Source organism: Lissotriton helveticus, chromosome 5_1 (assembly GCF_964261635.1).
Source record: "Lissotriton helveticus chromosome 5_1, aLisHel1.1, whole genome shotgun sequence".
In the NCBI taxonomy this organism is placed as follows: Eukaryota; Metazoa; Chordata; class Amphibia; order Caudata; family Salamandridae; genus Lissotriton; species Lissotriton helveticus.
In genome coordinates, this window is record NC_136065.1 from 1,098,472,747 (window position 1) to 1,098,500,215 (window position 27,469).

Consider the following 27,469-nt stretch of genomic DNA (forward strand, 5'->3'; position numbering starts at 1 on the left):
GTCCATTGTGGAATGGCCTTCCTTAAATCCTCCCTGTTCCACAGGGACGATTAGGTTTACTTCTACCCAGTTTTTTAATTTACCTAGGACTATTTTGGCAAAGATCTTCTCCCCAATGTCAAGTAAATTGATTAGTCTATAGTTTTTTGGACTATGCATATCCCCTTTCTTATGTATGGGCCGTATTATGGCCCCTTTCCAGGAGTCAGGGATTCTCCCGGTTTCGAGGATTATTTGAAACATATCCGCGAAGAATTTTGCCCACCAGTCTGGCTGTGTTTTAATTATCAGTGCCGGGAGGTTATCAGGACCTGCCGCTCTCGTGAGGTTTAAACTCTTTATCGTTTTTCTAACCTCATCAACAGAAAATTCAGCTTTCATACCTACTACCAGACCGCTCCAGTCTGTGTACAGGTGCTCTACCTGATCTGTTTATGCGCTATACAGGTCCTGTAAATATTCCTCCCAGGCCGCATCCTCGACAACGCAGTTCATAGCCCCTTTGTGGCCTTCTGCTACTGAGTTCACTAACTGCCAGAACTGGCGTAGGTTCCTTGTTTCAATTGTCTCTAGAAGTTTTAACCAACATCCTTCTTTGAATTATCTTTTTACCCTCCTTGTTAACATGTTATACTCTCTTTTTAGGGCCACCAAGGCCTTTCCACTGGCCTGATTTCCATAACGGGCAAACCGGCGAGCCATTCTCCTAACTTCTCTTTTCTTCTCTAGGCATTCCTTTGTAAACCAGCCTGTTATTTTACCTATCTTTTTATTACTCACTTTGGTTTGTTTAACAGGACTTAGGTTTCACTCTTTAAGGTCTTGTAAGAAGACCTAGTCCACTTGTTATGTTATTGCTTTCAGGGCTAATCCTACTCAGCATCATGCATTGTAGAAATGTTATCTGTAGCGGTATTCTAAGGTGCACACCCTAATTTCAGAGGAACCAACGGTCTCAAGCAATACAATTGCAGGGAGGGGCAAAGAAACAAACTATAGCCTACAATACAGCCTATACAGCCTATAATAAGAGGAACCACAAACTCCTTCTGTGAGAGAAAAATTGCCCCAATGAACCAAACTTGGCATGGTCATGATCAGGAAATCAATATAAAATGGGAAATTCCTCACTTTTTATGAGAGTCTGATGAATGAGCGTGGAAAGGCAGATACGTTAGAGATCAGGCACTGTGGAAAACATCTATAAGGGACTTCTTCCCTGCCCCCAGTAAGGTGACAGACTCTGCATAAAGTGTATTTTTAGTTCCAAAAACTCTCAATTCAGTATGGCTTTGCCAATGATCTCCCATTTGTGTCCGACAGAGGGGTCTTCAAACTGGTGGTAGACCCACTGGAGGGCCTGAAGTTATCTTAGGATCTGGGAAGGGTATCAAGCTCTGGCCAAGAGGAGCATTTATCTATTTTTTTTTTTTTTATTTCCGAAATTCTTTATTGTATATAGAAAAATATAAATTTACATACATGGACGAGGCTTATACATGAGTGAAAGAGGAAGGAAGAGAGCAGGCTGAAGAGAAGAGAAGAAAGAAAAGAAGAGGGGGCGGGCGGTAGTTCGAGCTCTTGAGATTATCCTCCAGTTCGTGGTCTCATAGTTCGTATTCCGTCCTTTGATGTTCCATGGCATTTGTGCGTCTCTGTAATCGATCATCTTGTGCTCCGCGCCCCGGGGGAACAGAAAGAGAGGTATAGATAAAGTAGGAGATGTGCACGGTGTTCTGTTATCACAAAACTGTTTTGCAAGCGCCCTCAGATGTCTCTTGCTCACGCCTACGGTGGCTTGTGTGATGACAGGTAGTGGTCTAGGGACCCCCACATGGTCGACTGCTTGTGCGTTTTCGGTGTGTGTTTTGCTGTGATGTTGTCCGCCCCCCTGAGGAACGTGACCCAGTTGAGCCACGCCTGTGGTGCCGCCTTTGATGTGTCCTTCCAGTTAGTTAGGACTATTTTGACTGCGGCTGTTAGCAGAAGATCAATGAGGTCCCGATCTTCTGCTTTTGTGATTGCCTGGGATGTGACCCCTAGGGCCAGGCTCGTGAGGTCTATGTGTATGTCTATGCCTGTGATTTCGTGGATAAGTGTTCTGATCTTCCCCCAGAAGTCCTTGATCTTTGGGCATTTCAGTAGGAGGTGTTCTAAGTCTCCCCTTTCTTTACCGCAGTTCCAGCATACGTCGCTGTCTCTAATGCCTACGGTGGCTAATCGGGCCGGTGTCCAGTATGCCTTGTGTACCAGCCAGAATTTTGTCTGGTTCAGTGTGGCCGTCACCTTTTTCCGACTCGTGGACCTCCATAGCTCGGCTTTAGCGTCCTCGCTGAATGCTTGACCTGCTGCCTCCCCCCAGAAGTTTATGACTTTGTCATTAAGTTTGGTGTGTTTGGGGCCTAGGATCTTATAGAGGTGTGCTACCTGGTGTCCTAGCGTGTTCAGGCTGTTTGCCAGCTGTATTATCGAGGGTGTCTGGGTGCCGAGGTTCGCCTTCCTTATTGCGACTTTTATCTTCAGGAAGTTGTATAGTTCTACGCTATTTAGGCTGTACTCTCCCTTCAGGGTGTCGAATGTTACGTCAGCGCCCTTGTTCTTAAGGTCCCTGGCTATGGATATTCCTTGGCTGTACCAATCGTGCATGTCTAGGACCTTGCCCTTGTATTTTAGGGTTGGGTTGTGCCAGATGGATTCAAAGGACCCTCCCTTGATGCTCGTGTTTAGAAGTTTGTCAACTTTCAGCAGAGCTCGTTTTGTGTTCCTGAGTACCGGGTTATTTTTGGTTGCCGGGTGTTTGGTGGCCGTGAGGAGGGTAATGGGTTTCATACCTTTTAGCAACCCCTGCTCGAGTGCTAGCCATGCCGGTGTGTAGTCCTGTCTTGGGTCCAGCCAATGCAGTCCCTGTCTAGCTATGCATGCCTCGTGGAATCGTTTGAAGTTTGTTATGTTTAGTCCCCCCTGCTCCTTTGATAATCTAAGTTTTTGCATGCTTATTCTGGCCTTCTTCCCTCTCCATAGAAAATCGTTCAGTATCCTGTCTACTTTTTTGTGGAAGTCATCTGTGTTGGTTAGGGGTAGCATGGTTAGCATATAGTTCACCATTGGTGTGAGCATCATTTTTATTGTTTCTACCCTCCCCCACCAAGTTGTGAACTTGGGTGACCACCCGTCTACTTTGGCCTTTATTTTCTGAATTATAGCCTGTTCATTATGTTCTAGCGTCGTGCTCAGGTCCCTCTCAAAGAGAATGCCTAGGTACTTAATAGGTTTATTTTGCCACGCTAGGCCTGATGTTCCTAGTACTGCGCTTGTTGTGTGGATGTTTAGGGGGTTGCACTCTGATTTGTCCTTGTTGTGTTTGTACCCTGAAACCTGGGCGTACCTGTCGATTGTGTCTGTCAGTGCCTTGATAGATCTCTCAGGGTCTTCAGTCATTATTAAGACATCATCCGCATACGCCGCTAGCTTACATTTTTCCCCTCCTATCGGCACTCCTGCTATGTCTTCGTTCGTTCGTATCATTGTTAGGAGCGGTTCTATTGCCAATAGGAAGAGGCCAGGTGAGAGTGGACAGCCCTGTCGCGTGCCTCTGCCTAGGTTTAGTATGTTTGAGGTGCCGCTGTTCACTACCACACGTGCCTTGGGGCTGTTGTAAAGTGCCATCACCATTTTCCTGTAGTTGGGTCCTAGCCCGAATTTCTCCATGCATCGATCTAAAAAGGGCCATGAGACTCTATCGAACGCTTTTTCGGCGTCTAGGGCTATCATTACGGCAGCTTTACTGCTCTGGGCCGAGTGGTTGATTATATGGCATAGTAGTCTGGTGTTGTCATGGGACATGCGGTTTTTCAGGTATCCTACCTGGGAGTTGTGTATGAGTTTAGGTAGGTAGGCGTTAAGTCTGTTGGCTAGTATCTTCGCGTATATCTTGCAGTCTACATTTATGAGTGAGATCGGCCTGAAGTTTTTCGCCTCTGTCATGTCCTTCCCTTCCTTTGGTATGACTATTATGTTTGCCTCAGCCATTGATGGGGTCATGCGTCCTTCGTGGACGCACTCGTCAAATACCTGTTTCAGTGTGGATTGTAGTGTGGGCAGGTATTGTTTGTAGAACCCTGCTGAAAAACCGTCGGGCCCTGGTGCTTTGTTTTCTTTGAGGCTGGTTGTGGCTTTCCTTATCTCTTCCTCCGTAACTGTTAACTCTAGGACGTCTCGTTCTCGCTCTGTTAGTGTGGGTGTGGCAATGCTGTTGAGGAGTTCCTCGCCCCCGTCCTCTTTTAGCGCGTCATCTCTTGTGTATAGGCCCTCATAGAAGTCCCTGAAGACTTCCAGGATGTCCTTATTAGCCGTCTGGGCCTTGTTGTGTTTATCTTTGATTGCCCCAATCGTGTGCTGCTTTTGTTTCCCTTTTAGGTAGGTTGCTAGGTTTTTCCCCGCTTTGTTGGCGGTGCATAGGTTGACTGATTTATATTTGTTGATCCAGGTCCCTGCTCTTTCGCTTAATATTCTGTTGAGCTCATACTTCAGTTTGGTTAGTTTTGTGAGTGTGTTGTTGTCTTCTAGGCTTGCAATGTGGCTGTTCTCTAGTGTTTTGATCTCTTTCTCTAGGTCGGCAATTCTTTTGTTCCTTGCTCTGTTCATTTTGCCCTTTATTGTCATTACTGTCCCCCGTATGGTCGCTTTTAGGGCGTCCCATAGTACCTCTCTGGGTGTTTCTGGTGTATCGTTGATTGTCAGATACTCTTTAATTGCCGTATCTATCTCTGCCCTCGCTGATGTGTGCTGTAGGAGGCCGTCATCGAATCTCCACCTGCGTGTTGGCTTTTCGTTGTGTCTGCCCGATAGGGATAGGCTTATATGTGCGTGATCTGATATTGTTCTGGGTCCTATTTCTGTGTGGTCTATGAGGTGGGTGTGTGTTTCTGACATTAGTATGTAGTCTATCCGGCTGCAGGAGTTGTGGGGGTTGGAGTAGAAGGTGTATTCCCTGGCGTCTGGGTTGCTTAGGCGCCATGGGTCCTTAATCCTCAGTTTGGAGCACAGGTTTCTAAGGATGTTAGGGCTAGTTGTTGGGTGGCGTCTGCAGGGGTGTTTGTCGATTGCTGGATCAAGAACTTGGTTCAAGTCTCCGGCAACGATCAATAGGTCTTCCATCGGCAGGTTGTGTAGCTGGGCACCTATCCCCTCCCAAAATTGTTTGTCCTCACTGTTAGGGCCGTATATGTTCGCGACATGGTAGGTCTCTCCTGCTCTCTTGAGACTGGTCACTAGTGTCCTACCCTGGGTGTCTGCCTGGTAGCTTGTAAGGGACAGGTTCGAGTTTTTACTGATTAGTGTTACTACCCCATTCTTTTTGTTCTGGGCTGGAGATCCCACCACCTCTCCTATCCAGTTGGCTCTTAATCGCGGAATGTCTGCCTCTTCTAGTCTCGTCTCTTGGAGCACGTAGATGTCGCTTTTAAGTTTCCTTAGGTGTTCTAGCACCTTCCTTCTTTTTACCGGGCTATTCAGCCCCTTGACGTTTAGGGAGACTATTTTGATGTCTGACCCTATGCTATTCTGGCTGTTATGTGTCATTAATACTGCTTTGTGTTCGCTGTGCTGGTGGGTTCCCATTAGGCTCTTTTGCTCTCCGCGCCGTGTGCCTATTCATGTCTTCGTGCTTGCCTTTGCTCCTACTTGGTATGAGTGTGATGAGAGAGAAGTAAAAGATGCAAGAGTTGCAGAGAAAGGAAAGATAGTCAGTAAGCCCATGCATAGAACCTCCCCCCCCTTTTCCCCCCCTCCCCCCTCCCCCACTCTCGCCATCCCTCCCCCCTCCCTCCCTTACTTGCTAAAAGGGTGTGCGACGACAAAGTTCCTCTGCCCGCATCATCCCTGAGGTAGAGTTGGTTATATCTTCGGCTGTTGTGTTTCTCTTTGTCCGGGTCTCTTTTATGTCCTTCAGTCTCTCAGTCTCTCTATATTGCCTGGGCAATTCCTTCATTATACATTGTGAGGTAGATACGCTGTTCTGTGCTTCCCTGCTGGCGCTCGCCGTTCACCTCTTTACTCTGATTGTTCGTTCAGCGGCGACGCGCTCCTCTTTGCTGCCCCTGGGCTTTTATTTTCTTCCATGTCCTCCACTGCTGGGCCTTGTAAGTATCGTTTGAGAGCCTCTGGGCATTCGAAAAGCATCGTTTTCCATTTGTCTGTTACCTTGAATTTTGTTGGGCTGACGAAGCTGAACGTGGCTCCTCTTTTCCGCAAGGTGTCTCTTTGTGCCAGGAAGCCCTTCCGTATCTCCACTGTCGGCTTTGAGTAGTCCTGGGTTAGTACTATCTTGCTGCCAGCCCACGTCAGGTTCTGATTTTTCCTGGCGAAGGCGAATATGGCTTCCGTCTAATTTAGTCTCAGCGGGTTGCAGATTATCGCTCTCGGGCCTCTGCCTGTGTTTGGTTTCCCTGCTGGTACTCTATATGCTTTTTGTACCTCGAAGCCTCTTTGGAAGGTGATGCCTGTGAGCTGTGGGATCATCTCCTCCAGCATGGCAGCGCAGGAACCTGCCTTATCCTCAGCCCCTTCCGGTACTCCTAGTATTCTTACATTGCCCCTTCTTGCCCTGTCGTCCTTTTCCGCCAGCTGTTTTTGTACAGCATCTGTGGCTGTTCTTAGCTCTGCTATGGCCTTGGTGTGCCTGCTTGTTTCATCTTCTACTGAGCTTATTTGGCTTTCTGCGGTTTCTATTCGCGTATTTGTTTTGTGGAGGTCTGCTCTTATGGCCGCCATCTCTAGCTGCATGTTCTCAAGCTTCAGTTTCGTCTCTCTCCCCACCTCATTGCCCTCGTTCACCTTCCGCAGGATGGTCTCCAGAGTGACCGGCTCACCTCTTGTTTTGGTGGGGGAACCTTGGTTGTCAAATTTGGGTTTTTTCTGCTGCTCGCCTGTCGCCTTCCCTTCGCTGCCTGCCATTGTCCGGATGCCCCTCCTTGACAGGATGTTGATCAGCCTCCCTCCTGCTTGCGCCACCTTTGGTGTGCTTGTTGTTTTTACTTTCACAGCCGGTGGTTGGGCAGCTTGCCTGTATCTGCTCGGCTCTCTGATGTGTCTCGTTCTTGTTTTTGCCTTTGGCCCAGCCAGCGTGCTGGCTGCCTAGTTTGTGGCTTACCCGGCCACACGTTCTCGTAGCTGTCTCGGCTTCTTTGAGGGGTGTACTGGGGTGCCCGTGTGCTGTCGAGCTGCGGTATGGTTATGGCTCCGCGGGCGTGGTTGCTTCGCTGTGTGCTGTCCCTGTGTTGCTCGCAGGGCCTGAGTTGTGAGCTACCCAGGCCTAGGTGCTCGCACTGCTTTCTGCCCCCGCTGCCTGTTGTCTCACCGGGGTGATGGGTCTTGCGTTACCTCAATCCCCCTGCTAGGGATGCTGTCCTCTCCCCGGTCTGGTGCTTTTTTTTTTTTGGGCGTTCTAGCGTGGCTTAGGAGCGTTAGAGGGCCACATATCGCCACGTATCGTACTGTCCTCTTTGTATTGTGCAGGCCTCTCGTGCGGTCCCCTTTGCTCGAGTTTGCCCCCGCTTTTTAGCTTCGCGTCAGTACCGGTGCTAGTTTAGCACCTCCCCTCCTGGTACTTGCGGCGTCCGGTGTGCCCTCCTGTTATGGGCTGGTTGTTTGTCTCCCTGTTATTTGCACTCGCTTGGTTCTTGGCTTCAATCTTGCAGCAGTCTCGCTGCTTCGGGCCCCTGATGCGCGTTGAGCATTCCGCCCCCGGCGCCCGCCTTTGCCGCTCTCTCCTCCGCCCTTCGCCTCTTCTTTTAGATTTCGCTAGGCTCCGCTGGTGCTCGCTGGTACTCGCGCTCTGTCTCTCCGTGTCTCTGTTTACTCACTATTGCTTCCGGTTGCCTGGCTCCTCTCTTCCGCTTCCGGGTCACTTGGCAGCCTACCTCCCATCTTCCGCTTCAGATCGGGGAAGACTTCCGGTAATGGCGCCTCACCTCCGCTCACTTCCAGTTGCCTGGCGTCGATCCTTCGGGCTTGGGCTTGGGAAAGGGAGGGTTCCGCTTCTGCAGGTTATGGATCGCTTACTTGCTCTCCGCTCCTTTATTCTGCGCTGCGGTTTGCCTTCCTCCTCGTGTTGTCGCTCGCTTGGGGCGGTTCCACCCTTTGTCTTGCCTGCTCTTGCTGCGGGTACCTCGGGATCCCTCAGGTCGGTCTCGGGGGCACCGCAGTCGTTCTTCAGGGGTGGAGGTCCCTTCGTCTCACTCCGTAGTCTCCGCTGCCCTCCTCTTCTCGCCTCACACCGCCATCTTGCATCACACTCTTGTTGCCTGCGGTGTGTTCCGGGGCTGATTCCTTCGCCGCTGTTGCGCTTTCTGCCCTTCTTGTGCGTCGGTCAGTTGCGCGAACCTTTCCTACACCTTGTGCAGTCCTTTTGTTCTGGTTTTTTCACGTTTGGCTGGTAGTTTCCCCCTCAGGGATGCGGAGCCGCAGGACCTAGACGACCGTCTCCATTGCCGTCCAAGCCACGCCCCGCAAGAGGAGCATTTATCATGCCCCTGCGGAACAGAGAAAAACATCATGCTTCAAACAGTGCTTTAGGGAAAGAAACAGAGTAGCAGTGAGTCACTCTGTAATGGGCCACAAGTAATGTATTTTTTATTCTCATGTCTTGGGTGGAAGTAGATGTCAGAGTAGGGGGGATTCTGAATAACTGACAAAATATCTTCCCCCATTTCTCATAAAAGATCACACTGTGGCCACATTTACACTTTTTAGGGAGCCCAGACAGCCACTGACATGTCATCTTTATTTAAATTTTTCAGACATCCAACAAGGTAGCAACATTGAAATAGGATCTGTTCACACTCAACGGAAAGATTTGCCCGGCATTGCACAACATAACACTACAGACCCCATAAGTTAATTTCCTAAATATTGCCGCTTCAGGCTCATGCCCCATCTCGGCAACCCCGTTCTTGACCCGTTCTCCCCAGGCGCAACTACTTGTGTTCCCCTCCAAGTGTGGCTCGTTCCCTCGGAGTTCCCCTTACTGTTTGGAGCTGTGTGTCTCAGGCCAGTCACTAAATGTCTTAAATTATCTAAGGTTTTCAGTGGCTCAACACACTTCATTCTGTCCACCCATCAGAGTCTGCAACATATCGCCTCAGCTTGTCAAGTCGTCCGCCGCCCTCTCTACCGTCCGCCACCTTTTCAGCCGCACATCCTCTGCTAGTGCTCATTCAGGCATATTTGGGCACCATTGGGAGTCTGGGGGCTGCCCGTTGACAGCCAGTGTATCACTATTCAGCGCTTGGCCAGTAAGAGGCAGAGGGTTGCAAATTTATGCTGCATTTTTCCATGCTCAGGTTTGGGGACTAAACTGAGCAAGCAATGCTCTATGGTTGTTGCCATTCCGTGAAGGGTTGCCCTTTCAAGCTGCAATACTATCTCTGTCCAATATTGTGATAGTTTCCTGCATGTCTGCTTCATGTTCAGGGATGTGACGCCATGTTCCCTCAGAACTTGGGCACGTTGAGGGTCTGCTCGGGAAATTCTCTGTAGTTGAGCGGGTGTCAGATATGTGCAATGGCGATAGCTAAAATATATTAATTTGGTCACAATCTTCTACACCTGTGTGTAGGTAGTCGCCCAATCCGTATCTGTCAAAGGGGGATGGAAAGTCATTGTACCAAGTCTGTCTGGAATGCATTAGGGTCACGAGTCTGTCATTCGTTAGTGCTATGTAAAGCAGTAAAACTAGTCTCACCCCTTCTGCTCCCTCTATGAGGATATCCAGTATAGCAGAGGGGGTCAGTCTCCCTGGAAGCCTTGTTCAGATCTTTCTAGTCGTTCGTGCTAGTTTAGCAAAACATAGCAACTGCACAGCTCCAACTCCGAACATCTCGCACGCCATGTGGAATGACATTAATTTGGCCTTGGGGTATAAGTTACTAAGTGTGTGGCATCTAGCATCTCTCCATGCTGCTAGTGTCATGGTCTCCTATATTCAAAGGAATGGCTGTAGCCAGACGATCATCAGGGATCTGCTAAAGGGCAGGAACTTCAGTACTCTCTTGACAGCTAGTTTCCCAGGCCGAGGCCACGTGGCATATCAATCTAGTAGTGTTCAGGGACTGGTGTACTTCTCTCATCAGTTGGATCGGCTGGGCACTTTCTGGTATTACCTACCCCAAAAGTCTAGTGTCCCTATTTGGACTTCCCTACCACCACTTCTCTGCATGCTGCAGCTGTGCTGCAATATAGTAATGTTCGAGATACAGTAATCCCAGCCCCCCCTTTCTCGTTGTCCTTTTTCTGCACTGCCAGATGCAATCTACTTCTTTTCCCACCCACACTGAGAGGACTAGCAGGCTATCTACCGCCCGAAAAGTGGACTGCCCGACTGGATATTCAGAATTTTGTAGCATGTATGAGCGGAGTGGGAGTAGTACCATTTTTGCTAGCGGCATTCTACCCATTACAGAGAGTAATAGAGATTTGCAGGAGCATGTAGAAGCGCTTAGACTCTGCACGATTTTGCCCAGATTGCATGTATAGTGTGATGCTGCCGAGAAGGTCATCCACACCTTCAGGTATCTGAATGTCGATCTTTCCCACTGGAGGACCGGGGCGGGAAGCTCTGTGTACTGCATTTCTGCTAGGACCACCAGGGGGTATACCAGTGTTCTTCCTTTGCAAATTTGTCACACAAACACCGCTGCAAATGCTCTGCAAGTATTGGTATGGACTAACAAGGTTGTGCCATGTAGACCAGTGCATCGTCCACATACAATGAGACCACATGCCCGCTGTCTCAACCTATATTCCCCAGAGTTGCATTTCTTGCTGCACCCACATAATCAGTGACTCCATCGCCAAGATGAACAAGAGGTAGACATAAGACATCCCTACCTTGTCCCTCTTTTGACTTTCCAGTTGCGAGAAGTCAGGCCACCACAGTAGACCTTATTAACTGGGTCTCAATCCCCCAAAATTCCAGACAAAGTCCATTATTCTGAGGAGCGCAGATATACTCCCACCATAGAGAGTCAGAAGGATTTTCTATTTTGAGTGCCACTAGGTGCACTCTTCCCTAAACTCCTCTACCGATGCCAATCAGTGGAGAAATCTTATATTTGATTGCATCATAAGATGGTAATGACACTACAGAAGTATTATCCATTATGACAACAACTTTCTTACTGAGTAAAGGAAGAAAAGAAGACTTTGAGGCTCAAAAATATGGCTTTGGGATCAAGCTACCACACATGATCTTCTCTGTCATGATCTTTCAGCAGTTTATGGGTCAGCTAACGCTGGCAAAGATGCTCTGCTGTTCTGCAAGGCCCCTTTAGTCATTGTGATGTGAAATACTAGAGGAGAGCCGTATAAAGGGTTAGCCTTCTCAGCTGACAAAAGAAGAGACTAGAGTGCATACTGAGAGACACAATCCTTTTTGACAAAGACTCCCAGACTGAGGTAGGTGTTGCTGAAGAGTCCTTCTTTGCAACTATCCTGAATAGACATCAGCTATGAAGGAGGCCATCAGGCCCTGGAGTAATGGAAACCATCAGATCTATGCTCAAAGAATGCATATGTGCTTAATTATTTGGCTTAGAGACAGAAACTCTTTGCAGGTAGAAATGCTTGGTCCGAAGATGTGTTGGTTTCTGCCCACAGACACTGAAGCCTTTGTGAAGGCACTAGATCAGAGTGTTGCAAACTAGATGTAGGTGCTCTCAACAGTTTTCTGAAAAATGAAACATAACCAGCCTACTAAGCAGTTAAGGAAGCAGTTTATTCCCTGAGTGCAGAAAGGAGTGTTACAACTGAAACAGGATCTGTAAATTCACTGGGAGAAAATTTTAGACAAAAGGGTGAACATCTACCTTAAAAATGATGACTTCGGATGACAAAGTTTACATTTTGCTCTCTTGAATTGTATGGGGATGTAACCAATTGGGAGATACACAGAGGCCATCTAGTTTTATTTCTGGTATGGCCAACACATTTCTATGCTAATACCATCATGTCAAAACATTCCTTATCCCCCCCCCCCCCCCAAGTCATGAACTGTAGAGGCAACTGCTTTAACCCCGGCAAGCCAGGTATTGGAGGTGATAGAAATAGCGATACATTGTAGATCCTCATACACTCGATTTTCTACCATCACTTGAGACCGGAATTGGGGGCTAATATTTTTAATGCAGTGAATGAAAAGAAAATCACTGATTATTGCTTTCTACTTTGACTACTCCAACCTCTGAAAATGATATTCAATGAAATTCTATACAAAGCTTATCAATCTATCAAATCTAAAATTCAGTTGACGTTTCACTGCATAACTGCAATACCAAGCAAATCTATGTGTACTAGCAGTTGCCACTTTTGCCACCAAATGATCTATGACCTCGGTGTGGATCCATGCCTTGCACCATAAGTGCAGCAGGAAAGGGGTCTTCACCAGACCTCGCAAGTGATGTAACCCAGGGAAAATGCCAACATCTATGAAGTCGGTGGCGTAGGCCGTCCAGCTTAGTCTTGACACTCAAGCCAGTCAGCCAGTCAGTCAGCCAGCCATCCATCCATCATGGCGGTTCTAAATTAGAGGCAGACTCCAGTGCAAATATTATTACATCACACCTTCTGATATGTGCACCATGTCCAGCCTGCTGTCCTAGTTGCTGCATTATGTTGTCCTCAGCCCAAAGCCGCACCTCCAACTGCCAGGCTCTCACCGGAGGCACTGAGGCTGCTTTCCTATGTATTGCAATCACCCGCCATGGCAATGCACGTGCCAGTTCTTTGACTTTAGATCCTGCCTCGTCAATGTTTCGTCTGGCATCAGTTCCAACAGGCATCTTTTAGGGGCATTGATGTGGGGTCTATCGGTAACATGTGTGAGGTAACCGCGGACCTCGGTTGGGAATGTGTGCAGCGCTGTACATTGCCATGTCATGTAACAGGCGTTTGCATGTTTCTGGATGCATCTGAGGCATGTATGGGGAACAGTTTTGAACATCCTGTGCAGTTGTGTTGGGGTCTGGTAGGTACAATGGACATAGTTGAACTGCAGTAATTTTAATCCACCCGTTTTTTAGACCTGTGGCATGTGATTTAGGATTCTACTCCAGTCTGCATCAGTAAGGTCCAACTGTAAATCCTGGCTCCAGAGATCTTTCAGCCCAGTCAATCAATGTCCGTCCCACCACCTGACCCAGAGTCCTGTACATGCTGGTGATCCCATGCCTTGTGGGGTTCCATGTCAACAATGGTGTCGGGCTTCCTAATCATGCCCTCCCTTGTGCTGTGTGTATTAAAAACTGTCCAGCAAGGATGCTATAAAGTTCCCACAGCCAATCAGCGAACAGCCGACACGCAATGGCAAATGACGTGCAGCACCACTGAGAAAAGTGTGCTGTCGCCCCCACCATTGCGGAGGCAGAGAGACACCATGGGGGAAGATCCGGGGAGGACCCTGTCCCGCTGCATCGTTGGCAGAGGCATTAGAACCATCAAAACCAGGCCACCCGGAACAGGAGCGACATTCCTGCGCACCGGGGGCCCGCCCCCAGCAGTTTGCCCAGGACACGCACCCCGTCACACCGGGCCACAGATATTGTGTGTCCAACTCTGTCTCGTCATCAGTCACTGCAGCTGTCCTGCTAAGTAGTACAGCTCATAGTCCCTGGTCGTAGGCCCCGCACTGCCATGGGTAGACACAATGGTTCCAGCGCCACACAACCCCTGCCCGAAATTAGGGACAACCTAGATCAGAAAACTATTTGCATAGTTCTCGGAACACCGCTCTGTGGAGCATCAGGGGTAAATTGGCAAACACATACAGTAGGCAAGACAGAGCCACCAATGTTGCCAAGGCTATGCGACCCATTGGCAGTGGTGGCAGTGTCCGCAAAAAGGCGTAAGGAGTCTAGGACCCTGTCCAGGTTGCCCTCACATATTTTCTCAGGATCTCAATATATATACGAGTGCTAAGATATACAAAGGTGAGTAACACTTTTGAGTGAGTTTATATTTTGTAGTTAGCTTACTACTTTCGGTATTCACAACCTCCAAATGTAAACTTACTACAAAAGTGTAAGTTATATGTCTCCATTCTCAGAATAAAGCAATTGGCTCATTCTTGTGTGGGTGGGTGACTTCCCTCCCTAAACGCCTCCCTAGCTCTCCCTAAACCCCTCTTACTCCTCCCTATTCCCATTCCCTTTATTAGTAAGTCTTCCCTTTTCCCTGCCACATTTATTCCTAAAATGTATACTTACATGGGTGAATACCCCACAGCCGGGGTGGCGAACTTCACAAATATATGTATAGGCAGAACGTACATTTTGTAGAGCTACAAAACGTACTACAAAGTGCATTTCGAGATTGAGGTCCAATAAGAGTCAACATTGCTCCCATCAAGGAAATGCACTGCAGTATTAATAATACTGACCATGTAAGTAGCACATGTCAGAAATAAGTGTTCTCTAAGCAGTTATTGGTATAATATCATAGTTATTATTGATCCTGGAAAGATTAAAGGTTTCCCCAAGAACTCATTATTCTTACCTGGCCAAAATAATATTTGACTTTCATATCAATCAGACAATATCACTTAAAAATATCTTTCCCGAGCATACTTCCCCAAAGGGAGCTCTCCATGTAGTAGATGTGAAGAGAACTAAAATGGTAAATGGATAAAACTCAATCCATTAGACGTGCCAACAATTATGGCTGAGTGCACAGGGGCAGGAGGAGTTCCCAATTGTTAAAGGTCATCTTTGGGCGTGTGCGTGAAGGACAAGAGGCCAAAGGTTTATGAAGCTGTTTTATCCCCTTTTAACTTTAGGGAATTCATGCACAGCCAGAGAGCTAACGAAACCAGGAGGCATGAAAATGAATAGCCGCAGCAGATACATCCACCACCGCGTAGATTACATTTTGCATATCATCCACTATAACATTAAGGAAAGACCACAACTTTGAATCACCTTGGCTAGTGGAGCGATATAGATATTGAACAGTGTGGGGATCAGGGTCGAGCCTCGAGGAAGCCCGCATGGTGCCACCCTAGTTTTAGTCCTATTGCGTCAGTGCATACATTTGCCAAAACATTTATGAATTGCCTCAAACGCCAGAATTCATAATCTGGTTGTTCACGCACAATAAAGGTACAGTTGTATTTTAGACAAATGGCTTCCTCATTGTGTCGTACTGTGTGCAACTTCGAACGGGAACCTGGAAGCCCTTCTGAGCCCTGCTTTGCCGGACAGAGCCGCCCCTTACATTGTTTTGATCGAAAATCAATGCCCTGTTATATATACCGGGGAGTATAGCAGAGTTCAGCAGATTAAAAAACTTTAGATTTGTACACCCTAAGGTTTCAGAGACACAGACAGATAAGATCACACAACGTGGAGAAGCTGCGGTTACACTTCCGGTTTTATATACTAATGGTTCCCTTCTTGCCATGCACCTGCACCAGATATTCACTGGCTCTGTTAGCCCCGAGACAACTGCTATTCCGTTGGCAGCGTCAAAGACACAAAGTTCACGGTAAGGAGAAGCTTTGAATTTGGAAATTTGAAATATTTAACAGAACAGCTTCGACGCAGGTCATGGCGTGTTTTTAAAATTATTTTAGTTATATTGCACATCAGCTCAAAGGCTCTACAATATGTAAACAAAACACTGACAAACTCAATAGAATTTGCGTAGGCGGAACCTTGCCAATGCCGGTTATTGGTGGCACGTGCACTCTTATTCTGATCTTTTTTCCTCAAAATCATTCCATGTTTTTTAGAGTCGGGTATGGGTTATTGGATGTTTTGGTCATCAGGATGTTATCTTTTTAGAACTGAAGGCAGGAGCAATGATGTTGCCTGCCTTCAGTGTACAAAGAGCTCATCCTGGCAATATTATTTCCGTGTTCCTACCACTGGCAAAGGGGTGGTGAATGTGAAGAGTTGCCCAAGAAAAAGACGGTATTCCATGTTTAGTTTGCATTTTTAGAAGTATTTTTGATTTTTTAATTTTTACTTTTTCAAACATAGGACAGGTTGTAACAGCAAATAACCCCTCTGACTATTTTGGCTAATGTTGTGCTTTCGTGCTAAACGTAGCAGTCTAATAAACATATCAGGTGACATAATCATACAAAATCCTTACTTTCTGCTTCCGCAAGTTGTCAAGGAAATAATGAAGCTGTTCTTCTCTTGTACATAACTCTTCATCATTGAGGATCGCGAAAATAAGGCTGTTGATTTTAAGTTCCTCCTGTTAAAAGGGTACAATGATAGAAATCAGTGGCACTACCTGAGCATGTTTCAAGAAGACCCAAGGGACACGCAATGCCTACCTGGTAGATGACCATCTCGCACTTCACTTTTTTAAAGAAGAGTTTTGTCAAGCTTTCGTCAAAGGTCGAAGTTGCCTCCCTAATAGTAGCTTGGTGCTTTTTTAATTCTGCTTCTAATATCTGAAAAAAATAGGAAACGCATGACTAAGTAAAGCACTTCATCACCTGATTACAGAAGCGTACCTTGCCGAAATATGTTCTCTTCTGTCAAGAAGATCTTGTTCTAGTAAAGATGGGTTATCAGTCACACAGAAATACAACAACAAAAATAAAGACCACGCGGCACCAGTTGTGTGGAGCACAACGAGACGGCCCTCTTGTGATCACTGGGATGGCCAGCAAAACAGCTATGTGTAAAAACACAACAGTTAAATCGATCACATAATGGCCAACTATCATTTTGCTGTCTTGCAACAGACAGATCTAAAGAACGGTCACCGACAGCATTGTAAGCAATGCTTTAATAAATATTTAAAGTAGGCTTTGGGTCTGCCCCATGCTCATGATTGGATGGCATCAATTCTCTGCTACTAAATTGATGGCTTTCCTATCTAGTTTTGCATTTGTTCCACACAGGAGCATTTAGATTTCACCATGATTTTGATTGGTTGAGTTTATCCTTCTACTGATGGCTCCAGGGAACTAGTTTCCTTTTCTCTGTACCTAGAGCATTCAATTTTACCACTCAAGGGGGGCACATTGACTCTTATTCCATAGGTGCGCGTCTCCCGCTTCCTCCTGACAACTTCCCAGTGACGCTAGCTCGTTATCTCCTTCCCTCCACCTTCCTTGCCAACACCAAACCCTACTGCTCACTGTTTCTTTGTAATCCCCAGATAACAAGTGGCTTCTTTCTCGTGCCCTCCCTTTTGTTTTCAGTCTGTCCCTCTTCCTGCCTCCACTCTCCATGGCACGCAGAGGTCCAGTTTCTCTACCGTGTCCAGCCTCTCTCTCCGCTCCAGTCTTTCCCTGCCTACCCTGCTCGATGTTCCTCTTGTCACGATTGTCCTTTTTTGCAACCAAGCCTTACAAACAATATCTGGAAAGGTGACATTTTAATCACAATACTCAGTTCATATAAACTTTATTTCGGTCAGACTAACCTAAAAAGTACAATACACAGTATTCACACAAGTTAAAAATACATCGAAAATTCAATAATGATTAAGAATCACATTAGTAATTAACACATATTTTTCATTCAGAGCATCCAAATTAATGGTGTGTTGCAACTAGACGAAGGACACAAAGTTAATTCCGGAAAGTGCATAGTAAATTAATAAATATATAATTTATCTAAAACAAACATGATAAAAAAAAGGAGTACAATAAACCTCCAATTTAAAAAATATAAAAAGGAGGCTACAAGTGATTAAACCAGCTTGATATAATAACACTATTAGTTCGTTATGGCGGGATCAGTACAGCATTTGCAAGATTTCAAAAAACCCCTTCTAGTGCACCACATGGAGAACAAAAAGCCTGCAACTGAATAAACTATTGGGATACTCAAATCAGATTTCAGTATCCTAAATACTTCAAGGCAGCGCCTATCACCAAGATTTCTACAGATCTCAACCAACCAGCGTTTCCTTGCCTTCTGATAGCCTGGACAGCTAAAGAAAACATGGAGCTCAGATTCCTCGGGGTGGGCACACACCGGACACTGGAGCATTTGCTGATCTCTCCACTTAGATGTAAGACAGCGAAGAGGTAGCACCCAATATCTATACTGGAGGTAAAGCTTCCTAGCCGCCGGAGGATTGATTAAGTCTATTACTGACTCAAAGTAGGGGATATCTTTTATTTCTAAAAAGACTCTGGTAAGTTTCACAATACTGGAGGAAATATGGAGTTGGGCCAATCTATACTCGTTGTAGAGTGCCTTCATTTTATTCCTAGATGTTAAAAAACAAGCTGACTCTGGTTCTGACCAGAAATCCCCTAGGCCCATGCCATTTAGCAAGGATTTTATATGGCTGAACCAAGGGAACTTTACTGCGGCCCTAGCCCTCAAAACCTCTAACAATTCCTCCCTGTAAGATGTAAGTTCGGGGGTGGTCCACAGGCGGCGCCAATACATTATAGGTTTAAGACTCGCCACATCAGCAATTGGTGAAATTCCCATATCTAGACGTAGTGGGACCAGCAGGGTGCTGCGTGACAATCTAAATAACGGTCTTAAAAATTGGTTCTCCACCTGAGTTAAGTTGTCAAGCTTTAAGTGTCCCCATAACTCTGCACCATATAATGCCCCACCTCTAGCCTGTGCCCTATAAATTTCTATCGCCGGGCTAACTATTCTTTTGCTAGACTTGTTATGGACCTTCATGATGCCACCTGAAGTTTGGGCCACTTTTAGCGTGGATTTCGTGATGTGAGCCCCCCATCCTATAGATTCGGAAATTGTAATTCCTAAGTACACAAAGGAGGACACTCTCTCGAGAAGGATGCCATTTAAAGACGGGTTAGGCCGTGTACTTTTTGGGCAATTAAATGCCATGAATTTTATTTTCTGTAGATTTATTTCTAGGCCTCTTTCCCTACAGAACGACTCAAATTTGTCCAAAACCCGTTGTAAGCCGGTTGGCGATTTGGCTATCAGTAGAGTGTCATCCGCGAACATCATTGCCGAGATTCTACGGGAGGCTAGTTTAGGGGCATCCAGATCCTTTTCTGCAAGCAGGGCATCAATCAAGCCATTAATGTAGAGGCTAAAAAGGGTTGGCGCGAGCACACAACCCTGACGTACTCCATGATTAATGGCTATAGGTGCTGTAAGGTTACCGTCCTTGCCATGCCTAATGCGTGCATAATTAGACTAATGTAGATGTTTAAAAAGTTTAATTAAATATACAGGGACCCCCATCTCGTTCAAGACCATCCAAAGTTTCTCCCTGGGCACTAGATCAAATGCAGACCTCAGGTCTACAAAGATGAGGTAGAGACTGCCCCCCTGCAGGCTAACGGTCTTCCAGTACAGCAGTTGCAATCTCAGTACTTGGTCCAGGGTCGACTGCTTTTCCCTGAACCCAGCCTGCAGAGCTGACAGTACCCCCTTCTCTTCCATCCAAGATTGTAGCCTAAGGAGTAAAGCACGTGCAAATACGTTCTGCGGAATATGTATTAAACTAATTGGTCTGTAATTGGTAGGGAGGAGTGGGGAGCCCTTTTTAAAAATCGGAATTATTTCCGCACCAAGCCAGCTTGGGGGAATCTTCATACCTTGCATGATTGCATTAAAAAGTATCCAAAAATATGGCGCCCAAATGGATGGTTCAGTCTTAAAAAGGTCTCCAGGTATCTTATCTAAGCCTGGAGCCTTACCCGGGGCTATCCTTCCCAAGGCGTCCTTAATTTCATTTAAGCTTATGCTAGGACCCACCGCACCATCAGGTAGAAAGGATATATCCCTTTTAACTGTGGGGTAGGGCACTAACATATCGCAGCTGTTGGCAAGAGCAGCTCCGGGCAATTGCTCCTTGGCATATAGGGATTCAAAATGCTCCCGCCAGACTTCCTCATCCAGATTTGGTTCAGTCGCACTACGGGGGGCTGGCGATCCTGTATTTACCACTCCCCAGAAAGTCCTCATATCTCTTTCCCCTAGTGCATTTTTCAGGGTGGTCCAATTTTCATCTTCCCACCTCTTCTTAGCTTCTAATATGACCGCTTTGTAATTTGCTCTAGCTGTACTTATTAGAGGGCAGTCTTTAGCTTTGATGGAGGCTACTAGAGCATTTTTGGCTGTGCGACAAGGAACGTTATACCAGGGGTGGGAGGGTCGCTTATCCTGCTTCATGCATCTATTTGGATAAAAAAAGTAAAATGTGGCTTTCCCTAATTTAACATTGATCATTTGTGCCCGCAATAAATCTATACCATCCTCACTAGGGCAACATAATGTTGACGCCTCTACGAGAACAGGTAGCAAGACTTCGTATAAACTACTCATTTTGTCCTCAGATTGACTAAAATTAGACCATCTCACTCTTTTCCTGCAGTTGGAGACCACCACCCTAGAATCTGGAGAATTATCTAAAGAAGACATACTTCCCGTGGTCAAAGCTTTAAGTTCTACTACTAGCGCATGGTGATCGCTGTCTATACGTGGTATAATTTTAAAATCCAACATCCTATCCCAGGAATGTGATTTGATAAAAATATAGTCTAGTATGAACCCACGATTTTTACTGAAGAACGTATACCCATTCGATGATTCAAATTGGGCTCTCCCATTACCAGCTCGTAAAGAATGCCTTAATGTGAGGCAGCTCATCTGGATCACCAATGGAGACATTTGTTAACTATTGGACATCTAGACTCAGGGATTTTCAGAAAATGGTCCTCATCATCTAGGCTATCAAATGATAATCCTTCTAGTAGCACAAACTGACAGTTAAAATCCCCACCTACAATAAGCAAATAACTATCATCAATAGAACCCAGAAAGGTAGATAACTCTTCCACCGTATTGGATTCATTGCCTTTAGCAGAAGATCTTGAGTATACATTTAAGACTACGGGAGGCTTGGAAGAAAACCGTAACAGAACAGATAAAATATCAATTGACCCGGTATCCATTTGTTCCGCAGAGCACCCCAAGTGTGACCCCACCCAAGTAGTGAGACCCCCAGATGGTATCCCAATTCCCCTCGATGTTGCTAAAACCTGGTTACCTGGGGGTTCGGTGGGTTCTTATTTGGGGGCTCTACAGTTGGCTGTTTTAGGGGCTCTTTGATGGATCCAATAGCGTCCGCTAATTTTTGTCCTGGGTCCAGTGTATGTTCAACGATCTTGAGGCGTTTAATACAGCGGGAGCTGCTCATGCTCCCTCTGGTTGTACCGTCCCCGGTCTCATTAGTTAAATCTATAGGGCTACCCTGTCTTTCTGGGGGTGATGTTATAGGGGGTATTACCTCTTTATCGATTAAGTTTGGTTCCTGCAATCTACTCCCTCGGGAGGGCTAAACCTGTTACAAGTGGGAATATTAAAAATGGGAAGGTTATGCGGGAGCTGGCCTGGATAGGGAGACGCAGTATTATTGGGGGCAAATCTCCTTCCTGATTCGTAAAACTAACCTTTCCGATAAGGTCTACTTGGGGGATATAAGAACCATAAGGGGAGTAATACAGTACTACTCATAGTCCTCCCATACTTAGAAGCTAAAACATAATTAATTATACTTAGACTTCTAAAATTGATTACCAAGCAGTCTCCTGGGATGTCCTTGTGTCGTTCATCTATCCATCCCACCCTTCTTGTGGTTAGAATCTCATGAGTATTGTTGTAACCAAAGTTACTAGGATTTACCAACCAATGGATAGTTTTGTTTTTTAACTCTTGGTGTGATTCTGATGATCCTTTTCTTAGTTCTGGGACCCAGCAAGTACCAGTACATATGGGGCCGACTCCGGAGGTAGATTTATAATTGGGGGACAATATGTAAAATGTTTGCGTTCAAAATCACTGCGATCCTGATTTGGGTAGTTCACATTCTCCCTCTGCTTGGGGCTACTCCTAGAATCCCATCTATTTACTGGTGGTAGGGGTGCCAAGTTTGTCAAATTAGTTAATGCTAAATCTTGTTTTGGTACCGAGTTTTCATTTTGCTTCCTATGGTCATTTGTCTGGTGGTCACTTCCATTTGGAATTAGATGGGGACAGTCTTGCGGATTGCTCTTAGTGGCCTGAGTGCTGTTTTGTGGAGTACTAATAGTGGCCTGTGGGCACAACATGGTAACTGTTTTAATTGGGGCTTTGGTGGTCTCTCTGTTGTCTAGCCATCCGTTCAGTTTTGCTGATAGCCCATCTAACCTAACTAGTACAGAGGATAGTTCTTCCTTAACAATCAGTCTCATTTGCTGCTGGAGATTTGTCACCAACAGTGATACCCACGCAGGCTGATCTTTAGTGTGTTCTACTCTAGCCTCAATGGGGTTCTCCCCTCGATTACCTATTTCCATAATTAATTCCTGTGCTTTTTTCTTTTTTGCAGGCATTTTTACATTTTTTAGTTTTGCTTTGCATTTTCTTCCTGGGCACCTAGAAGTATGTAACGGGGTGACACCGCGTGCCAAACAGGACTTGGGTGACAGGGCCATAACGGGGGACTCATATTACCCCTTCCCTTTCTTCTCATCATTTCAGACCGAATTACCCTCTGCGGAATCACCTATCGGAGTTTCGGAGGCGGAAGGGATGTCCTGGCCCTTTAACTGGGAGACGCATGAGGAGTGGGCGGGGCCGTCCACGGACACGGCAGCGTCAAATACGGAAGTAAGCGGAGAGACGGTGTGCTTGTTCACCGGGAGAGTTGGAAGTTGGAGAGGCGAGACGGAAGAGGAGCGAAGCGAGAGCGGGAGAGGAAGATCAGAGGAAGAGAGGAGAAGAAGGGTAGCCGTACCACCGACGGAGATAACGCCAGGAGGCCACCGTCCCCACGAGCCGCCCAGCCACACACCCAGGGAAGGTGTGTGGCTTGCGCAGGTACGGACCAGGATTGTGGGCTGGGTTGGGAAAAAGGGTGGATCGACCGAGTGAACTGATTTACCCCATCCCGGTGTACCCTTCTCCTGAGCACTTATACCCTTCACTGACCGGACGCCCCGAGTGTTGCACACCGGTGACTTCCTCACTCCCTTTCCCCTTCACTACGCTCTTACCCGGACACCTCCTGACACTTTCCTTCTATGTTTTTCCTTGTTACCCGAGAGGCACCACGGACGAAGATGACTCCCGGCCCCGGAGGAGCCCCGAGGGATTCCAAAGGACCGAGACTGCCAAACCGAAGATCCGCCGGACTAGTCGCAGCAGATCCCCGCGCCAGGTGGCGCACTCAAGGAAAACTTGCACTGATTATTTGTACGCTGCAATAAAGCCTTCCCTAACAAGAACACGTCTCCTGCCCATTCCTCCTTCCCCGTCACAAAGTAGTAGCCTTGGGAGGTTCTAGTCACAAAGATTCCACCGATGTAGATTGATTTTTTGTGGAATCTAAACTTACTGGTCTTATATCGGGAGATAACTCACAAACTAATGGGCTCGGTTCTAGGTTTGCGGTGATGGGTAATCGCCTTTCTGTACGTTCTATTTCAGATGCCACCACTCCCAGTGCTTTCTCTAGCATTATATCAATAGAAGTAGGTTTAGAATTGGTTTTTGATGAGACTGAACTTTGTTGTTTCCCAGCACGGGCCATCTTCCCCATTCTACTGATATAATCGTCTAACGGGGGCAAAGACTAGATATACCCTGTATTAAACAGTTGTAATCCCTAAGGCCAACCAGATATCAAAATGAATAGACCATGAACTTATGAACCAATAAAAAATGTAATAGCCCAAGTTCAGTAGGGTACTGGAGTCTATGCAATATGACCATTTTTCCCCATTTTTCTTTTTCTTGAAAAAGAGAGTCAACTGTACTTCAAGAACCGGACACTACTAGGCGATGTTAGGGACGGGCCCGCTGCGGGAGGCGCCGGTGTGATTTAAGCGCCTCCGGGCGCTTGTGCTGACGTTGGTGGTGTGCGCCGCTTGGGGGAGCCTGGGAGATGGAGTCCCTAGGCACAGGGAGACCCCGCGAGCAGCCGGCGCAAAGAACAGGAGTCGCGGGCACAGAGCCCTCCCCACGCTCCGCAAATGATGAAGGCACCCAAGCCGGCCCCCAGCAGCAGTCACGGGCCGAGACAGGAACGGAGGTAGGTCCAAGAGAGTCACAATACTCATAATTAGATATGTGCGTAACAGCAATTTCTGCACATATAGTAACATGCAATAATTGAAGAATAGATACATGACAACATTTGGGAGAATCAAAGGGGAAAATTAAGAGAAAGTAGTTGGGGACATTTAAGTTTCGTTTAACTAAGAGGTTAAGTGAGGGAAAGTTTAAGCTAGAGAAATCTGAAATAAACTTGTTTTACTTTATACATCAGGATTCTTCAGACATATATAGAGCAAGTTTTCTGCGTCTCCCTTTTCCCTCTGTGGCACTATTGTGCTTGTGGCACACTTTTCTTTGCCTTCTTTTGACTGTGGCACATTTGTTTGTAACACTGTTTTACTAAAATGTACGTGGTCACTTACCTTCAACCATATACCCACTTACCCTCCCTATTTAATCTTTTCCACTCACATTTACCCACCACCCCACATTCACTCAATCACTCACATTCACCCATCTGATTATTCACGGTTTCACCAATGCATGCAACCACACACTAGCCCATCAATTACCAAGTACTTTCAGTAATAAAAGGCGAGATATACTGTCTTTACATTTCATTTGTGTATTGGGTGTGCAAGCCTGACCCACTCGCCAGTATGTTTGGTAAGCTCATTGGTTCACGTCCTCCTCGGTGTTCCTCTGCAGTTTGATGCACGAAGGATGATCCCCTAACCAATTCAGACGCTGCTCTCATGCAGCTAACCAGCATGAGAGCAGTGCCAGGATTGGATGGAACAGGCTGGCTAGATGCTCCTTCAGGTCCTGGAGGCCTGAGTTTTAGTCTACACTCAGCTGTCTAAGACAGCTGGATGGACAGCTTTAGAGTGCGCACGTCACTTTGTGTGGCGCAAGACAGCCGGCCAAACTGACATGCACCCTTTGGAGCGTCTAGGCAGCCACTGCTACAGTCCTCTGCTTGACACGCCTCCTTTTTTTGCTTGGGGGCAGGCTGGCGGCACTCCATAGTGAAAAATTAAAATGGCAGTTAAATCATTTCATTGTCATTTTATTTTTCACGATTAACGCTGTTCACAGTGGGCGGAGGGGGGGGGGGGGGATGTTCCCCCACTTTAATGAAGAAACCGTCGCTGGACAAAGACCTCTTTTATGAACCACAGTCTTTGGGCTTTCAAAGCAACACCTTTCCTGACTGAAAGAAGCTGCAATTGAAAGTAAAAACAGAGAAAAAATATTAAGTGGAAATACAGCCAGACCTCCAGATTATGGTATCAATTGCACATGGAAAACAAGGAAACAGAGGTCAGTGACATGACCAGGGCCCTTATGTAGTTTTATGTCTCTTCTGGCGATGACACCAATGACTCTTGTATACGCGAGGCCGTGAGAGGGATGGGCAGATTCCCAACAGAAATGTATATCTAAACATGAAGTATAGCGAAAACACACATCACCAGTGTAACATGTATTCAGGAAATGTCACCTTATTGAGATACAGGACCCACACCCATCAATGCTGGCATGCTTAACCACAGGGGCTTATTCTCAATCAATCAACCAGAACCCCTATTCTGCCTGGATGGGCTCAGCTAGCCAGTTTGTCTTATAGATGAGGATTCTCTGTTGTATCCAAAAACCGTTATGTAGTGGAGCACTTCACAAAATTTATTCCGGGTGCCCCTAATAGGTTAAAACCTGAAATTTCCAATAAAAACTTTTGAAATCAAAATAAAATATTTAGAAAGATAGATTTTAGGAATTCCTGTTATTTTTTACACCAATTACACTGTGGTCGAATATGCTTGGGCAACACTGATGAAGCATTATCCCAATCCATTGTGATGTAAGTGAAGCCTACTAAAAACATTAGTAACTTGATGGTACTTCTGTGCAGACTAATACTTAAGTGTGTCCGAGTACCGGTGGAAACAGTCTTAAACGATAGCTTAACTCCTCTCTGTGCTCCGAGATTTATTTGTAGAGGGGACTTCTCTTTGGGTCGCACACCTCACTCTGAGGTGTTTCCAAAATGAGGACACCTTCCATTGTCCCTGGCATAGATACAGCTTTGAAAAAGCAAGTGCTGGTATGCTGGAAGAGAGGTCATCGAAGCCCATTCTCTTTTGTGCATCATTTTGTGCCAGAAATGTGCTGACGTTACCTGCATTACCCTAAGCTTTGACTTCAGACTGGTCCAATAAAGCATAAAATAAAGCTGAGGAACTTTCAACAGCATTTACACATGGCTGCGCATGTAAAAGTACATGATATAAAATGTACTGTCATGGAACACCCAAACCTTTCCCACTCGTCTGTTTACCAGAAAATCCTGATTAATTCGAATATTGTGCAGGTGGCGAGGGGTATATTTAAGATCAAAGCCTGTTGTGAGCACTTGAAGATGATTATATTCGTGGTGTGCAGGGTATGATACAAAATATATCATATTGTATCATTTAAAATGGGAACAATTATTACAAGTGGTAGCGTAGACCAGACTACCGTCACACCATATTGTGGCAAAACCTGTTAAAACACAGACTAGGCAAGATGCATATGCAAAATATTGACATGCTTACACCATTTTGGGATTATTCCCAAATAGCGCTCATAATAGTCGATGACTAGTCCTTGAGTTCACCCGTGGTTGCTGGATTGCAAATAAAATAAATCATCAACATTTTGTTGCATTTTGTTTTAGGTAGGTAAAAATCTGAGGAGTAAACAGCTGCTGGCCACAATAGGCATAAGACTGGTGGCACCTTTTCAATTTAGTAGGTATCATTTTATTATAAGAGACATGTCTTTATTTACCTTCCGCAATTTATCCTTTTCTTCATTTAAATCTTTGCTTTTTTTCTCATACTCCTTAAATTGTTTCTTCTCGTCCTCCTTCCAGTCTTCCTCATCTTTGACCATAAATGCTGGACGAGGGATCTCCTAAAGATTTCAAGACAATTGCAATATGGAGCAAAGTGAATAATTTACAGTTTGTATTGAACTCTAATTTTATAAGCATAAATTCCATATATATATATCTACAATTTTTTTAATATAAAGTTCATTACCATTGGCATAAATGAATAGTAGACTTTAAAGAGAGCAAGGCCCTAAAAATCTTATATAACTAAAATTATTGTATTACTTATTTAGTTTGGCCACTTCTTTTCTGGTTACTTGACATACAGAGTGTTCACGTTCGTACATACAGGCAAGGGATTTTTGTGAAATTTAGACAATGCACTCAAGAATTGCAAATATCAAATCAGCATTTCAGGTAACAATGGACAAGTTAGGGGTTGAAGTTGTCTAGGGTAGTGAGGGCAGTAAAGGGGCAGTTGCAAGGGAATATGCAGATAAATGGGCACAGGAGTGCAGGAAGAGGAACGAAGGAGAAGGATAAGGGCAAACTATTTTGGACCTCACAATGCAGATATCGAATT

The 27,469-nt window shown here is 45.9% G+C and overlaps 1 protein-coding gene across 1 annotated transcript in view; it reads right to left on the minus strand.

Moving 5' to 3' along the window:
* CFAP43 (cilia and flagella associated protein 43) overlaps positions 1-27,469 on the minus strand; it is a 753,224-nt gene that overhangs the window by 143,760 nt on the left and 581,995 nt on the right. The window contains exons 27-29 of the mRNA XM_078643733.1: positions 26,841-26,966; positions 16,337-16,456; positions 16,147-16,254 (exon numbers count right to left, since the gene is read on the minus strand). Of these exons, the coding sequence (XP_078499859.1) occupies positions 16,147-16,254; positions 16,337-16,456; positions 26,841-26,966 (354 nt within the window). The remainder of the gene's footprint in view (positions 1-16,146; positions 16,255-16,336; positions 16,457-26,840; positions 26,967-27,469) is intronic.